The 19,256-nt window shown below is 28.4% G+C and overlaps 1 protein-coding gene across 5 annotated transcripts in view; it reads right to left on the bottom strand.

The window, feature by feature from the left end:
- The window catches only part of LOC114131356 (syntaxin-binding protein 5), a 126,263-nt gene that overhangs the window by 30,456 nt on the left and 76,551 nt on the right, over nucleotides 1-19,256 (bottom strand). For 3 of the 5 annotated variants that reach the window (XM_050202778.1, XM_027996566.2, XM_050202779.1), the window contains exons 5-12: nucleotides 18,917-18,980; nucleotides 15,763-15,970; nucleotides 14,434-14,497; nucleotides 14,091-14,245; nucleotides 11,780-12,074; nucleotides 10,127-10,373; nucleotides 5,847-6,085; nucleotides 3,850-4,042 (exon numbers count right to left, since the gene is read on the bottom strand). In XM_050202778.1, coding sequence (XP_050058735.1) covers nucleotides 3,850-4,042; nucleotides 5,847-6,085; nucleotides 10,127-10,373; nucleotides 11,780-12,074; nucleotides 14,091-14,245; nucleotides 14,434-14,497; nucleotides 15,763-15,970; nucleotides 18,917-18,980 — 1,465 coding nt within the window. Of the gene's footprint in view, nucleotides 1-123; nucleotides 932-3,849; nucleotides 4,043-5,846; nucleotides 6,086-10,126; nucleotides 10,374-11,779; nucleotides 12,075-14,090; nucleotides 14,246-14,433; nucleotides 14,498-15,762; nucleotides 15,971-18,916; nucleotides 18,981-19,256 lie in introns of all 5 variants that reach the window. The other 2 variants (XM_027996551.2, XM_027996559.2) reach the window with 1 other exon arrangement.

Genomic DNA, 19,256 nt, shown 5'->3' with positions numbered 1-19,256 from the left:
AACATCAAAATATCAAATTCAACAACAACAACAACAACAACAACAACGACACCATACCATCATACAATTATTATTATTATTATTATTACAGGGCTGTTGTCGGTTTCGTATATCAACACTTACTTAGTCGTTTAATGAGGTTGATGAACGCTTGATTGTTCGATCGGTTATTTCTCGGGTCCCTTTGGCTGTACTTGATGTTGGGCACGGACAAGAGTCGGGCGTCTCGCGACGACCCCGCGGTCAAGTTGCCCTGCTTGTCCAGTGACGTCCGTTTCCGGTGTTCTTTGGTCGACCGTGGGGGTTTAATGGGCTTGCCGTCGCGGTCGAACAGCTTGAGCTCCGTGGGCCTGGTGGCCGCGGCCGAAGCGGCCGACTGGTCGCCAGCCGTCGACTGGGCGCCACCACCGTCCGGCCGATGGTCTTGACCATCGGTTTCGGTTATGATTTGAGGTAGACCGGTGGTGGTAGTGGTGGTCGTGGTAGTCGCGGACACAGTGCCGACGTTCCCGACTTCGTCGGTTTCCGGTTGTTCACCACCACCGCTGCCGTAGAACGTGGACCCCTTGTTCTTGGCTGGCGTCGCGTTGAACGTGTTCTTCAGTCTCAGATCGACGCGACTTAGTTGTTTCTTCAGGCCCCGCCACGAGTGACTGGTCCGGCGGCCGTTCCCTTTGACCGGCGCCGGCGTAGCCGGTTCCGAAGATGCACTAACCGTCGCCTGCGGGGGCGGTTCTCCCGGTTCCGCCGGTTCCTCGGGTTCCGGTGCGGCGGCTGGTATTAGGACGAGCGCCTCTTCCGCCCTCTCGGTCGCGTCGTCCGGCCAATCCGAGTTGGCGGGGTTCGGTGATACCTGGGTCGAGTAAACGCCCACCGGGCTCAGGGCTAGTTTGCTGAGTTCTTCCAGTTCCTCGGCTTCGTCTTCGAGGCCCTTCAAATGTGGAAAGTTTTCAACTGCGTCCGACCGATCGCGTTATAGACGCGAATGATGGAAAACGACGTCGCGTGTCCATTATATTATACATCCCACCGTGTTTCATTTGGTCTAAGCGGATCGGGCGGGATGGTGGGCGGATGGGCGGAGGTCGATCGATTAAACCATATAACCCACTCCCGTCCGTCCACTCACACTAGCCGCCCGACCACCCGCCCCGCACACACACTCGCGAAGCCCGCCCGTCCAAACGTTCCTCATTTTCGTTTTCGCGAGTACTTGGATTTATCGGTAGAAAAAAATTTAGTGTCCCGCAATCGCAAATCGTATATTATATAATATTATTAATGTCGTGTATGGGTATTATTTCGTCAATATGCACATACGGTTCATAAGTATAGGGCGTGAAATACAACGGAATACTGGTATCCGTTAATGGTTCGAAATGTTAAGAAAAGCAAATTTAAAGTGCCTATAAATCAAAATTTAATTTGTAATTCGAACTAGTCACGAACACATTAAATACACAATATATCGTAAATATTTATTAGCTATTTTACGCCGTTATTTAATATTGTGTGTAGATAGTTAACGATTTTAAAGGCGTTTTTATGATTATTAGTTTAAATACTTTATTATAACACACATAGCTCGTAATGGTTACATGATTTAATTACTGGTCGATTAAATCCTTACTACGTAATTTTAATTCAAGTTTTTATAGCTGATTTTAGTGAACAGTGATATGTGTTATTTAGATTTAATCTGATTTAGCTATTCTTATTGTACACTATAAATATTTAAACTATATCATCACAAACTATTGAAGTGAAATATTTGATCTCTTTAATTTGTAAATGTAAAATAATTGTTCTCAAGTTTAAGGTTTTTCTCTCGATAGCACTTAACTATTTTTTATTTATACATTTTTATTACTATAATACCATTAAATTCAGTTATTGTAAATTTATTAAATTATATGTAAAGACTATAAGTGTATTTCTATTTATTTATCGAATTAAGAAATATTTTTATTTTTATAAAAAGAAGGTTTATATATTATAAATAATATAATGCAAAACTTTTTAGTTGAATATTGTCAATCAGTACAAAGCGTTTTATATCGTATCAAAACCATTCAATAAATGTTATTGATAAAATAAGATGTGTCTTAAAGCAGTTCAATGTAAGACTAAGAAAATGAGTAAAATAAACTTTATTTTTATTATTTTTATATTTTAATTAATTTGTGGAATCCGACGAATATAAGTGGATACTAAATGAGCATAATTTTGAGAAAATGTGTCACATAAAATTTAGTTAAAAAGTTTGAATAATTAATGTATTTTTTACACAAAAAGACAGATGAAAAAATATTGGTGGTTACAAAACTTTTAATATTAATTCAAGGGAACAGACTCGTGAAAAAAATTATTTCTGACATGAAACTCTGGAAAACATTACATTTAAGGATTCGCATAGGATAAAGAAGTTTTTTTTCATATAGAATATTTATTATAAACAAATTTTTTTATAATCACAGAGATTAAAACTTGGATAGAGCAGTTTGCATTATACGTGAGTAGAATTTTGAAATGCTAAAGTAATTTGAAAATGAAACATAAATGGAAATGCATTAGTACAAAATATTTTATTGCATATCGAGTTAAATGATGAGCCATTTAATATATTATAGTGTAAGAAATGGACGAAATATTAGTATAGGTGGAATAATTTATTACATATATATATATATTATGTATATATTATAATATATAAATAATAAATATGATATGAGCTAAAAGCTTTGTGTGTTTTAGATTTCACTGTAATTTCCATACAGTATATTATTTAGAATGTTTTTTTTTGCAGTAATCTTTATTGTGAACCTGTCACTTCTTAAGCAGATTATACCGAAACCCACGAGAAGAAAATTTCCTACTTGTTTTCCAGAAGCGGTGACTTTGTATTAAAACAAAATCGAATTAATCACAACTTGTTAGACGATAATGTTCTTATCGATATTCTTAACTCGTCTCGCATTACACTATAACCGCCCTTGTGCAAAATTAATTTTATGTAAAAATAAATAGTTCTATGCGGATAATCGAAAATGTTCAATCATGATTGACAGTTTTGACGTTAATGATGATGGATTAAGCAAAAACAAAATAATAATAATAATAAAATAAAAAAAAAGACTGTGTGTTGTGTTCATCATTATTATTATTATAAATCTACGATAATGTCCTACCTGTCAGTATACAGGGCGCAGGGGTCATCATACACAAATAATTGTTTATGTTATGTAAAAACCGTGTACTTCGTAAAGATAAAAATGTTTATATACGACAAAATATTTATAGGAATATTATATAATATAAATAACAGTTGTTCACGACTAGTTTACGCATTTTGACGACTAGGCACGCGTAGTACTATACGTAGTATTATTACTATCATCATGTATCACATAGTATTACATATGTTAGTGTTAAATATCTGTCGACACGTATTTAGGTTTACCCTGTATACACCTATATAGAAAACCTCGAACGCTCGAACGATATTTCGAAAACTTTATATAGCAATAATATAATATATTTTATGCATATATATATGTGTATACTGTATAGTGTGATATCGCGCAGGTATATAATGTTCACCTGTTAGAAAATTACGTCAAAGCTAGCGGACCTGAAACCTAGTCGGTAAAGTGTATTGTACATAAATTGATATAATAGGTATAACATTAGGAAGACATCTGATGTTTTCTTTAAGACGGAATTGCGTTCGAATCGAATGTCTTGAGTAAATATTATCTATAATTCATTTTCTTCGATACAGTGCGCTTTATTTTATTTGTTGTTGTTTGTGCAAGATGGTAAAATTGAATCGAAGCAAAAATATATTACCTGATCGATACTGGGAGACCGGCATCGTTCGCCGTCGCTGGTCTCGCTCAAAGCGGTTGTTCGTTTCGGCGACCTGGGAGCTCTTTGGTATGGATCCGCACTGCCGTACATATCGGCAGTGCTGATGTTTAGGAGAACACATTTTTGTATAAAGTCTACTATCACAATACCATTATCCAGACCGTAGGCGAGCCTGCAAAAAGCGATGACATAATATTATAGGTATAGGAACATAGAATAGTACGTATATCGTAAACCAGGCGATATCAAAGGATATTCAAGGAATTTTTCAATTATTATTTTTTCAAAGTTAAAGAACATAATATTTTACATTCTTCCAAGACTAGTAGTATTTGATCTTGTAATTTAAAAATTCCTTGTATTTCGTAAGATAATACCTGGTTTTACAAGATAGAAGAATCACCAAATTATGTCGAAAACGGGTAATTATAAAATGTTGGTGTATATTATTATATTTTTTACTTCGATATTATATAGAGTGATTATCCAAGAATGATTACCCTCCATTTTTTTTTTTATAATTTATTATAAATGTATTAAAAGGTCTATAACTGAAATTATTTAGATAATTTATATCGTTTAAGGAATTTCCTAAAGCAAAACAAACGTATTTTTTTTAATGCGAACCAATCTTTTTTGTATAAATCATTAAGTAGATGATTTTTTTCAAAATGTTGAGTGAAATAAAATTCAAACGAGTATAGTTCTTATAATACTATATATACCAGAAATATTAACCATTCAGGAAATTCCTAAAAAAGGGTTTTTTTTAAATATTTGGAAAATAAATGTTTAGTTAATTTTTTAGAATATTTCTGTACTTTATTAGGTAATATTATTGTCACCTACATCATTTTTATTGAAGTCACGCGAAGACTAGGGTAAATGTATGTATCGACTGTGTGTCTATGTATACTAGTGTATAACACTCAATAATGAGACTCAATATGCTATTATTATTAACTCAAAAATCACTCTTTGAAATTCGTACATAGATACACGAAAGTTGAAAATAAAACTTATTTGTTTCATAATTTACAGTAAATAAAAGAATAGGTTCTCATTTAAAATACAGGAATTTATATCACTACAGGATATCATGTATAAAAATCTAAATATTTATAAGTATAGCTTTTAAAGATATTTAACAGTTCTAAAAACCAGAATTTGAATTAATTCATTATTAAAGGAAAAATGGGGGGGGGGGGGTGGTGTATGTTTGGCAAATCACTCTATACATTATGTCTGCAGTTGCAGCGGTACACACAAAATGTTAGCAGTATGGCTATAGGGCGTATAAAGCTCTTTAGATTATTCACTCTACGACCCTATCCCGCCCAGCAGTACAAATCCAATGCGATTTATCGTATCTGCAGTGTATATTAACCACCGATATATAGTACATTTATAATTACATCGTGGCCATTATAAAATATAATATTATATGACCTAAATGTCAAAACGCCCAACCTCTGATCATTTTAAGTGGTGTCAGTCAAACGATATGATCGTATTATTTTTCCCATGGCGTTCATCACTGGTTAACTGAACATCACCCTATTCGGCCGAAAAAGATAAGCCAGAAAAATACACATAGAAATTTACATCAAATATTTTTTATGAATTACTTCTCTAAATGTATCTATAAAATAATAACAACTTATATTTAAATAAAAATAATAAAATAAATAAATAATACATAATTTTTAAATCAACAATATATAATTTATTGTAGGTAATTTTTACAAATGATTGTCAAAATGTGATAAATATATATTAGAATCGAATATTCATAAAAATAATTTAAGCTCTAAATAAAAAATAGTTAAATATCATAACTATGGGAAAGTACGAATAATTAATCTATGGTTTCTCGCCATAGCCAAATAAAGACTACGCGCTCTCTTATAGTTCGGGCAGTGCGATAACACTATAATAATATTATGTAGGGAGAAGTATATAATATAGATACTTACAGTCCGTACGATGAATTAATTGTGAGTGCGGTAATTTGACCAGGAGGTTCTCCGTTGATGGAAGGTGTCACGCACGCCAGGCATGCCTGGAAGCCGGGTGGTTTCTTCTGAGGCCCGGTCCGGACCCTGACCAGCGCAGTACTATCGTCGGACGCGCCCGGCGGTTTCGATGGCGCTTCTTCCGGCGAGCTCTCGGCGGCCTCGTCCAGACTCTCTGAGTATATAGGTATCTCGAGCGCCTGGAAAACACAACCACAACGATGGCGATATTATGCGATTGTGGTTAATAGTGTCATCAACAGAGGAGGCCTTTTGATGACAATATCTTTTCTAACGACGTAGACATCATCCTACTGTGACAATTTTAAAAGCAAAATCCACGGGTGGTTTAAAACAAATCTAAAAAAATATCGGTCTATTACATTCAAAAATCGTCCACCAATTGGTAAAATTCGTTTTGTTCGTTCCATAAGATCTCCTTCGGTTAAATAATACCAAAATAATATTTTTTGTTTAAAATATTAAATCTGTAGACGGATTACGAACGCGAGTTTTGTAATAATTTGTTATGCATCACACAAATCATGACGGTTAATGTTGGTGTATCGTAGCTCTTAATACATAAAATTATCATCATCAGAGCCTGAATTTGCATATATATTTTATGTTTTAATGGAACAGACTCGATATACATTCGATTTTAGTGCCGGAACTTTTTATGGCGTTTTTGGAGTTATTGATTTTGTTTTTAAAACATTTTTTTCCTTTCTCTGGTGATTAAAGAATATAAAAATAAAATTGAAACGTGATCTAGTTTTAAATATAAAAATTAATATTTTTTATATTATTACATCACGTAATAGCACTATATTTTTTTCACTCGAGTCTGAGTCCAATAATAATCGACCTGATTCTGCAATAAGACGGAATAGTTTTGACATTGTCTTAATCATCGGGTTATCGTACTATTCATCAATATTTAAATAACATACATAGAAACATAATTGTTGCAAATGCATTTATCGTTTTAAGATTATTTGTTGATTTTTTTATAGAGCATTCTGCAAATTCAGGCACTAATTATTATAGTTTATATTCTGTTAGCGTGCGAAAATGTCACGGTTTTACATGTTATTATGATTATTATTCACATCGCGGATCATGATATTACAGAGATCAATACAATACTCCAACTGATGGAAATCGGCATTCTATAGTCGACCAACGAACTGTGTCTGGGTCGTACGTGATTATTTATTACCAACACGTATTATTATAATAGTCGAGGGGAAAAAGTCAACGTTTGTTTGGGCTATATTAATATTTTATTTATCTCTTTCGGATCTGAGATAAAATTGCTTATGTTAAAATCCAATTGAATTTATAAAAAACTATGTATATAATATATTAGGTATTATTTTCACGGTGTTTGATAATTATTTTTTTTAAAAAGAAAGTAAAATGAGTATTATAGATTCATAAAACAATGGTTAAAAATTTAAATCCATGATTAAATAATTATTATGGTTGAATTAATGTAGTAATTATTATATCTGAATTTAAAAGCTGCTTTAAATTATATTAATAACATTTTAAATTAACTTAAATGGCAAGATAATATTAAGACTATTTTTTATTTTTTTTTAAGTTTTACAATCAATGAACGTTAAGTGTATGACAATTTAGTAATAATATAAAAAAAGAATTAATTATTTAATTATTATTTTGTTTTGTTAATCGATATATATATATATATTACATTGAATGATGCAAATATGCATTTTTAAATTAAAATTTGTAATTTGTAATTTATTGAATTGATTTTTATAGAAAAATCAATAAACAAAAAAAATTTGTAGAATGGAAAATTATTACTATACATTGAGTGATTTAATAAGCATGCTCATACCTTTTTTTTTTTAATAATGCAGTAACTGCATTTGCATTGCAGCTATTCAAAACCTGATTTTTGTCATTTTTAAAATAAAAGTAAAATATATATTATTTAGTAGATAATTATTTTGAAATATTGATTCGTCAAAATCAAAATTTAAAGGAGTATTTTTTTAATTAATCAATTGTGTTTGTAATTTTGTATTATAATGAGTTAAAATAAATAAATAAATACTAAGCTCAATATTATATATATTTTATACTTGTGAAAAAAAAAAATACGGACAAGAATAAACATTTTAATAACGAAGAAAGTAATCTTTTGAATTATGAATTAGGTAGATAACATTTTTAAAATAATTATATAATTAACAAAAAATGTATAGAAAAAATAAAAATTCGTTTTAAAAACAAAATATTCTATCAATACTTCTTAAGTACCAATACAAAATATTTCAAGAATTTGAGTATATGATATTTAAGTATATTTAAAAATTCTAAAAATCGGAATTTGAATAAAATAACTATTAAATAAAAAAAATGGGGGTAATCATACTTGGTAAATCACCCTGTATAACAATGTATTTTAACAAGGCTGTTTTATTATATTATAGAAAGTATAGTGTCTATTATCACTTTGGAAAAATAATTTGTTATAGATGTTTTTTTTTTAAGTTAACGAATATTTACGTCCTTATTACTTTTTATAATAACCATATTTGATTCATTCATAGAAATGAAATTATGTAAATAAAGTTTAATATGAATTCATCATTGATTTCATCATAATAAATGTTAATTAACGATACGTCAAGTGTTCAATAAAATAATTTATAGAATATTAAAAGTGTGGTAGTACCTACCTACTTCAAAGTTTTCCATTATTATTACAAAATTATGATTAACTATGTGTTTAATATTTTGTAAATAACACAATAAGATAGTATATAGACATTTAAAAAAAAAATTCTCATAATAACGTAATTAAGCCAAATGCTCTAGTAAAGTGTATGGTATATTATAAATATCTAACAATTATTCCTATAATATAAACTTTTAAAATAAAAATTATTCTTAGTATTGCCTACAAATAAATTAAGTTTTTTGAAATTAATTCAGGTAGTGAAACTAGGGTTTATTTAAATGCATTATTTCATGTATATTAAAAAGATAAAAAGATAAAAAGATTACTATTACTATTACTATCGAAACAATGCCAGTATTTTTTTCATTAGTAAAATACATATAATTTATTTAAATTAGAGTTTACTGATACAAAATGCATGTGTAATTGTTTACCTTGCTCTAAAATAAATATAATACGTCATTAAATTATACAAAGGTATTGTTAACATTTAATTTTAATTTTAATTAAAAATAACTAAAGCTGAATAATTATTAAATAACATTTAAATATAAGACGTTAAAGACGTGTAGTATCTATAATATGTTTTACTCGACTGGTTACTGTTTATGTTAGTTTATTCAATTTTAAGTAGTCTCTTTAACAAAATCAACTAGTATTCTGATGTAATATAATATAATATTATTTTAATGGATTATTTTTTAATATTAAGATCAATATAGTATTTTAATTAATAATGTTTACCAAGAAATTTTGAAATATAGGACTGTGTACAATTATTGTACTTCTTATATTCATAATATAATAATTTGTTCACGCATCAGAAATCTCTTGAAATGTTCAACAACTTACATAAAAAGTATCAATATGAACTATTTGAAGAGTCAAAGAATAAAATATGTTTTAGTAATGCATAGATACTGATTATGTATATATATAAATCATTATTCTCGACGCTTTTTGAGGTTATACTAAGCGATATATCTACCATACATAACAACGCGTATATAAACAATACACTACATAACAGAGTTATTGCACTTAAATCTGATATATAGCTTTATACAAATATCCGGTTCAGGTCTTTCCTTATTTGCATATAGTATATATTCTCTACCCTATTAGCTTTGTATACATTGTATATATTCTTCAAGCAAACATAATATATAATGTACACTCGCTATAGTTTAGTACTTCTGTGTTTAGCTGATGATCCGCAATACCGTACAGTATTTATGGTTTATATATTAAGATAGTAAATGAGTGATTAAAAAAGACTTAATAATTTTGTATACTTATAGAAGAACGATTAATAAGCACGATTCATATTTAAAAACGTTTTTGGTATCTAAATAATATTATAATGTAGGCCAGCCTAAGACCTAAGTATATTTTAGGTACTTAATAAGTAGGTAGGTATAACGTATGTATTATAAAACCGGGTTACTTCTGTATCGTATCGTATATTCATATTAGGATATGTATGTTATTATAAATTACTAAAATGGTGATGTTATATTACCGTGGTTTCAAACGTGGACTCAAGTTTGCGGAATTTGAATAGCACAACATACGACGAGATGCCCGCAACGGCTAATTTTCTGCTCTCCGGACAGAACGACAACAGTTGCACGGAAAATTGATCTTCGTCACCGCCTTCTGGTGACTTTGACCTTGCCTTTTCAAACACTTTGGCAGTTTTTAATTTGTATAGTACTTGTAGACTGCCGGCACTTGCGTCCCAAAATCGAACGCTACCGTCTGTGTGCCTGTAATGGTTCAATCGTAAACACATTAGCTGCTATTGGTATACGGTAAAAACTCAAATAATGTGAGTAATATTGATACAGAATATAGATATTATTATGATTTATACACTTAAGTCACGACGATAGATTTATGTTATAATGATGTATATGCATGAAATTATATCAGTTACAAAAGAAATTTGACATTTATTAATAAAAATCATCTTTAAATGCAATACCATAAGCAAACGGTTTAAAAGCTATTAAAAAGTGCTAATTCATTCGCGTCCACCAGCGACTTGGTAGAATAATAATTTAAAATGTATTTTAATTTGTCAATCTATTCCTCTCACGGATATTGTCACGAACTGTTGAACTTTCTACACAAACTTCTAAACATGATATTATTATTAATATTATTAAGTTTTATAATGTAATTTAAACATTTCGTGAATTTTGCTCTTTTCATTAAACACGGTCCACTTATTGCAAAATTTTTTTCACGGTACTAAGCAAAACCATTTTATTAGACATTCTTTAAATATTTGGGGAATCCGATAAGCTCATTTTGTTATTGAATCGTTCTAAAATAATCAAAACAGTAGCTGAAATAACCATGGATAATCGGATTACTTGGCCGTTTATTTTCGTGGGAAAAAATCGAGATATCATAAGTCTCAATTAATGTATTGCTTTATAACACCAAAAGATAAATAAAAATGTGTTTAATAAATAAATAATTAATATTATAATATTATAATATAATGATTTTTAGAGAATAACTAATGCTTAGATTGTTAATTTTCAGGATATTCGTGTTATAACAACTCTCTAATGTTGTATATTATAATCTAATAGTAAAGTCGGTGTGAAATCTATTTATACATTAATAATTATAAGAGTTATTTTTAAGTATTATACTCCGGCACAAAAATGAAATATATAATATGATAAAACGATGTAAAAACTATAATTTTTAAACTGTATAATATTATAAATGTATATATCCTTTGCAATAATGTCAATCGATATTGGCTCTTTAGATTTTTTGATTTTTATTTAGCTCTTTTAAAATACGAACGATTTCTCGGAGCTTTTTTTAATTTCTTTAGAGTTTAAAAAGACAACAATAGGTTAGTCTTTCTTCTATTGTTTTTTACGTACTTATATAAAATCGATAAAATTAATTAAATATTTTTTCCAACATTATTCAAGTATACGTTCGCAATATACATTTAATACGTACAAAAAAGTACAAAATGTTATATTAATAAAGACTAATGGTAAGTACAACGGTGGTAACATGTACAACAAACTTCAAATACTGTTGGCGAGCGAATTATACAAATGTAAGGGAATTTATCACTAAAATAAACAATATAGGTACCTATGCATTGTAATAACATTTTTATGCCTGGACTACTCACCCAGTGAGAATAATCTCGTTGTAGCTACAAGACGTCGGGCTCCACTCGCCGCCAGCAATAGGCCACTTATTTTCGCTGTAGCCGGTCCGTTTGGATGCGGATCTCGAACCAACTGAATAGAACGCTGGTATGAGGTCCGACGGACAATCAGCGATGTAATGGACGCACGAAACAGGAGACTCATGAATGTCCATCGGATGTGGGTTCTCGAAACACGGGTATCCCGAACTGAGAAGGTCGATCAGCACCAGGTCGTTTTGCATGAGCACTGCTACGGCATACGGTTCTTGGACGTCTAACATGACATAAACCGAAACGATTAATGATTAATAACTGATAAAGCCAAGGTAATGAGGTAAGTACACAGTTAAGGTAATACGTTTAAAGGTAAAGATGATGAAGCGGTTATCACGCGTAGGGATGATCATCCTTCATACACAAGGATATTTATAATAATCGAGACGGATTTTTGTCAGCAGCGTACAGTAGATACGATCGATAGGTGTTGCGATAAACTTAAATTGCGCTAATTTATAAATGGCTATTGGCTATTTATCAGATTAGAGTAAAGCTTGATTTCTACCTAAGATTTTCTTAAATGATTTTTTTTTCTTTATTATTATTTACTAATCTGTAAATTATGCATGTACTTGTTACTTATTTATTTAAATTGTTTGTTATAGTTTTTGATTATTATTAATAACAAATAAATGTACCACCTATTATATTATAGTATAAAATACAAATAAAGAATTTAAAATTGTATGTACTAGAATATATCTACTATACTAATTTTAATTTCAGTCAAAAATTGTATTAACCTATTGTATTGTTACCTATTGTAACAATTATTTATTATTTTTAAGTATTTTGATTTTGTATATTGTAATAGGTGGATACATATTTTAATTGCTTTAATTGTTTTTCAATAAATAACGAGCAGCAGGAACTCTTCAAATGGTATAATATATGGTAAAACCTATATTAATATACACTATACTTTAGTTGAAAACCTATATGATATACATATTGAACACAAAAATATTATCGTGTATACAACATATAATTTTACAAAAAAAGTGTTTACTAAGTATACAAAATCGCAAAATGATTTCAAATGTATTTTTTTAAGTATACTAATGCTATTTCAAGTACCTATATACACGGTATATTCCAATAATTTAATGGTAAGTACTGATGTTTACCAACTTGATAAGTAGAAATCAAACAGTATTTAAAATTTAAATCCTCTTATTCTACTAATGACAACATGAGGGTTTTTGGTGGTCATCTATTGTCTAAGGCTTAATGAGTTAACTTACGTGTTATAAGATGTTTTCCCCTAGGTGCCTTCAAATTATATATGATATTAATCCTTGATGTATAGTCATCATAGTGGTATAATAATATTCGTTATAATACGAAACTATTATAAAATCGTATTACTTGATTATTTATCCGTTATATTTTTTTTCTAGATTAAATAAATATATTTTCATAAATTATTTATTTTTAGTACTCATCTAAATCTGCATAGATTCCTCAATGCATTGTTTGTAAAAAACTTAAATTTTAAAATTAAGCGAAGTAATTTTTTCAAAATATACATAGTATTTTATATTATGAATTGAAGCATTTATAGTTTGAAGTTGGAAATAGATCTTTATAAGAAAGTAAAGCGGTATACGGCCATAAGAGAAATATTTTTTTTCTTCTGAAATTATCATTAGCGAAATAAAATGACAAAAATAATAACGTCACAACAAATACTGTGATGGTACTCAGAATTGGGGAACTGTGAGTGGATTTAAAGCTACAATTCAAAACACGCTTGCAGTCTTAAAATCAATTATCATGGCGGTGCGAGCAAGCACGTGTGACGTTTAAACGTTCTACGCATCTTATCTCGAACATCTGTAAACATATTTTATTAACGTCGCTTTAAAGAGACGGTCAGATAGTAGTATGATATGCATAATACATATTTCAGCTTTCAAAATTAACCTAACCGATATTTTCGTTAGCCAATTTATTAAACAGTGGTGTATCTGTATATATTTACTCGTTATAAGGGAGTATAGACAAATAAAAATTAATAAAAATACAGATTCGTAATTAATTATGGTGATTAAATAACTATCGTTAATTGAGAACTTATATAATAATGTAGAGTATTATACACTTCAAGGGTTCAATCGAATATCGCTACCTACCCCTTACCGATCCGTAAATAATACGCTACTGACATGCACGCGTTAGCTAAAGAAACGTTTGATTTTATTACATTTTTTATATAAATATAGGTACTAACCGCTGTTGTAAGGACTTTCGCACAGCGTAACGAAGTCGACGATGTTGTGGTCCATTTCAAGAACAGTAGTCGTTTTTCCGTGCATGATCGTTATGCTGGGCACACGGCCAGCAGTATCGGCGGTCAACCCTCCGGAAAATATCAAATACGATTCGCTGGCAATGACACATAACGGAAAATCGTGAGAATAATGTGATTTAAAAGCATAAGGGTAGCATTAAAAAAAATATTATATATGATAGTACATATATAAAATAGTATTAGAAAAAGAAACTGATGCACATCGGCAAAAAATTCAGTTAGTTAATTGATTATGAAATATTTTTAATTTTATCAAACTTACCCAGATTTTGATGATTTCCATTCAACTTTTTGAATTGGTTTGCACGATTCCGTTTTATTTTTTGCTAAAAATATATTAAATAAATATATAGATATATAAATTAAACAAGAAGATTATAAATGTTATTATTTTTTTAAATATTTATTTTTTTAATTTTTTTGTGGTGGGGAGAGATTAGTTAAAAATAATTTCATTTAATCTGGGAAAAAATAATTAGTAATTTAAGTTGATAGCTTAAGTTTAAGGTCCATTTCGAGTTCTTAACAATTAAACAGGTTAAAACGGCCATTAACTTTATTTTTATATGGCAAGTATATAAAAATAATTATAATTATCATTATCAAATGTTTGCTGACCGTAAAACATAAAAAAGAATCCAATGGTTACATAAAAAAGTTTATTATAAATTGAATTATAACAAATAATCTTTAAAAAAATAGATTAATAGACAAATATTTTACTAAAAAGAATATAGTTTTAAAATTAAAACGTAAGAGAATACTGCATAATGATTAGGTACTAATTCTACAAGTTATTTCTCAAAGAAACATTATCCAATATTATTATTTTTAGAATTTATTTATTTATTAATACAAAACGGTGCATTAATATTTTTGTGTTCAATAAATAATAAAAATAATTGAAACTCGTCAAATTTTGTTTTAATAAGTATGCATACGCATTGTTTAAAAATGACAAAACATTTTTATTAGATTGTCCGTTTCATTTTCGCTTTAATTTATGTATAAAAATCATGTACAAACAAATAAAATATTTTTGAATTGAAACAGAATAAATCGCAGTTTTTATTTTAAATGCATCAATAATATAATAAAATATATAATTTAATAATACATTATCGCTTAAGTCTTAATTATACTTTTTTTCATTTAAAAATAATTATTATATGTGCATATTAAAAATTAATATACATATAATTAACATAATATTTTAATCGATACCTATGTATAATAACAACATTTTATAAATATATACTTAAATGAATTATGAAAATGTTATCATGATATTGGAAATTTGGTAAAAAATAATTAGAATTTCATGTTTTGTTGTCTGTAGATTATAGAAATTCAAGTATTCATTAATATATTATTGTTTATGAAAATACATATATAGTTAACATTTTAACTACATTTTCTGCTTTAAATCAGATGATATTTAGGTATATATAGTAATTTTTTATAATGCAAATATTTCGTAAATTAATTGACCGGATGACAAATAAGTATTATCGATACCACACAAAATCGATTGAGCAATATCAATTAAGTATTAGGTAACCTAATTATTATCAGTAAAATAAATATTTACCGTGAGGATAAATTATATTTGCTGGTTTTGAAGATGGCTTGACATTCCACGTGGTTAGACTGCCATCATTGTGACTGCACGTAAACTGTTTACCTTCAAAATGCCAATCTATAGACTTGAGCGAGTCACCCCATTGCCAACGACATTCGGGTTTTTTTGTCTTCAGATCCCACAACACCATTAGACCAGTCTCGAAACCAATGAGTAACTATAAATAATTTTAAACAAATACATTAAATTATATTATTATATTATATAAATATTATATTATTCAAGTAATTGAATATTATTGCAGGGCCATAAAATTCTCATAAATGCAAACCTGAAGCGTGTTAGTCAAATAAAAATTAGCCTCTAACATAATAAAATAACGATATTATGTAATTTTTAATTAAAATATTAAAATATTAGTCGATATTTTTATAGTATATATTTTTTTACAGTTTTCTATGGGTAACAATCTATAGGACAGACTTGAAAGGGCTTAGATTTTCAAAATTCAGTCAAGTCCCTTCAAATCAAATTCTAATAAAATATAATTTTTTTCCTACTATTTTAAAATTAAATACAAAAAATATAATTATTAATAGTTTTAAAAAAAAATATTTAAGATTTTATTTTTGTGATTTAGTAATTCTGGTGATATAAACATTAGTGATAATAATATTGTTTACTGTAGAAAATGTGAGAAAATATAACCAGACAATGAAATATTTTATTACTAGTACCAACAACTCATGTCCAATAATATAGACTAAAAACCTAACCAACAAATTTGGACTACTTATGCTTAATTTTATAAAAAGAAATGCGACAATTAACTTAAGAAAATAACTTGGTTATGATATTGAATCCAAATTAATATATAAGATGTTAACTTCAAGAAAAAAACTTCAGGCAGATCATGATATTTTTAAAATGTATTTATGTTTATATATGTATATACAAAAAAAAAAATAATAATAATAACCTAATGTAGTTTGGAACCATATATATTTTACAACTTATTGAGTCATATTATTTTCTCGTTATTTCCATCAATCATCGTAAGTAAAATAGTTATTATAACAAATTGAATTTTCATACCTATTCCATAAGACTTTTTACCTGCCAAAGTAATTGACCAAATACATTTAGAAAAGCTCATGAGAAAAAAACGGGATAAAAAAAAAAAAAAAAACAAACAAATATTCTTTTCAACTTATTTTTAAAATCCGAGTTTTGAAATGCCACAGTGTATGTTTTTTTTCATATAAACAGCAAAATAAAATATAATAAGATATATTAACCTAAGATTGTCATTGATATTACAAATAACTTACTCATTATGAATTTTAATGTTAATAGTAGTAATAATTTGAATAAAGATAATCAACAAAGAACATTATACAATCAAATTCCTTAAAGTCAAAATTTTTGATAATTAGTTTGAATCTGTAGGTCATATTTATATTAAATAATATATATATACCATTATACCATCGTGTACGAATGAAATCATTGTGATTTAATACACAAGTTTTATTTTCCGTTCAGAATGAAAAGCGAATATGTTAAATAATGAGTTTTTTACTGTACACGTTAAAGTGGTAAACTCAGTGAACTTTGGTTGAATTGAATTAATTACCGTAGCTGAAGTAGGTATGACGTAAAATTAAAGAAAGAAAAACCCACTCAAAAACTATCCATGAAATTTCCATTCATATACGCAAAAACACACACGCATACACTTATATACATATTACATATACACAATTTAAAATATTTACAAAGGCCTTATAACGTACAAAAGATATTGTATACGGTTTTCAATATGAATCGATATACACACAGACTTAATGTTAAGGGCTCATGTTTTTCAACACCGACTTCTTGACAGTAATGTAATAATAATAATAATAATATATTAAAACTGCATATTTCGTTTATTTTTTGAAACCATATTATATTTGTTACAGTTACAAGGACTGAACCGAACCGAACCAAAAAGAATTAGATTTTAGATCCAGGGTTTTCTAATTTTGAAACCAAAATATTCTTTGATACTTTAATTTAATTGGTTTCAAAGTAGTTTTTATTTTTAATATTATATAGAGATGAAGTTCATGATATTATATTATATTTTATATTCAGGATAAAAATATTAAATATGATATAATTTTAATTAAGGATTAATTACAGTCATAACAGATACGACCTTTTTCTAATCTATTTAAAAAAAAACTATGAATCAGAACTAAAAATACCTCGAATTAACAATACAGCTGTGCTTATTTAATATAAAGTTTAACGGTTTAGCGATTAATGTAATCTATAACGAGTGTTCTATTTAACGCGATACACTCATTATTTTAAAAACTATTAATTGTTTTTTAATACATTTTTATCGCATAGTTTTAATTTGTTAAAAATAACGTTTTTCAAAAAATATATTTTTTACTATTTTTTTAACATTTTTATTCCTTGTTACAAAGTAAAATATTTAGAATTTTAATTATTTTGGAATATTTAGATTCATAAACATCCAATTTTGGATGAGAAGTTTACGAGTTAGTATATTTTAAGTATTTATAGGCGGAGTGGAGTGCGACAAAATATTGGTCCATTACCCTAAACTTTAAATACGTATAACACTACTTATAATAAGCCACTATAGTATTTAATGTAATTTTAATAAACTGAAATACCTTGAATAGTATGCTGCTTAAGGATTTAAAAATAAAATATGTATATTATTATTCAAAAGAGAAAAAATATTCTTTTTAATTAAATCAAATTATTTAATGAATACATTTTTTCAAAAACGTTGGTGATTTCTAAAATAATGAATGTTTTACTATAAAGTATAAGTTGATTAGCGTGTATATATAATACATATATGTTTCTTCTCACGTGTAATAGAATTGTTATTATATCCTATTGATTGATATTATCGTGTATATACTACAATATAGTCGTTTATAATTAAATCTCTACCCTTCAAATATATATATAATATACAAACTAACAATTGACAAGTGGTCAATAATCTGACTTGTGTCAATAATCAAAGATAAATAAATACTATACTCTGTATACATTGATATTTGTAGTATTTATTATATATGGATACGAAATAAGTTTTAGTACATTATATAAATGTTCGTGAATTTACCTTGCTGGAATCTGCAGGATTATCGCTCAGGTGCACGATGGGTCCTGGATGGGTGGGTCTGGTCCTAAAACAACAACAAAATAAATGTGATTTAGATTAAAATAACCTTGAACCGGTAATTGTGTGTGAGGTGAAGGGTAGCAAGAATAGCAAGAGACGGAGGAGAAAAAGAAATAGGAAGAAGAAGAGGCGACGGGAGAGGTAGTCAAGGAAGGGCGAGGTCGAAATTAATTTCAAACGTTCGGACTCTAGATCCGATGTTGTATACCAAAATTTATTGCCACTGCATTTAAATCCGGGACATATAATGGGATTATATGCGTATTCTGACGCTCATTTT

This window comes from Aphis gossypii, chromosome 3 (genome assembly GCF_020184175.1).
Source record: "Aphis gossypii isolate Hap1 chromosome 3, ASM2018417v2, whole genome shotgun sequence".
Taxonomy (NCBI): Eukaryota; Metazoa; Arthropoda; class Insecta; order Hemiptera; family Aphididae; genus Aphis; species Aphis gossypii.
This window is presented reverse-complemented; position numbering and strand designations above follow the sequence as displayed.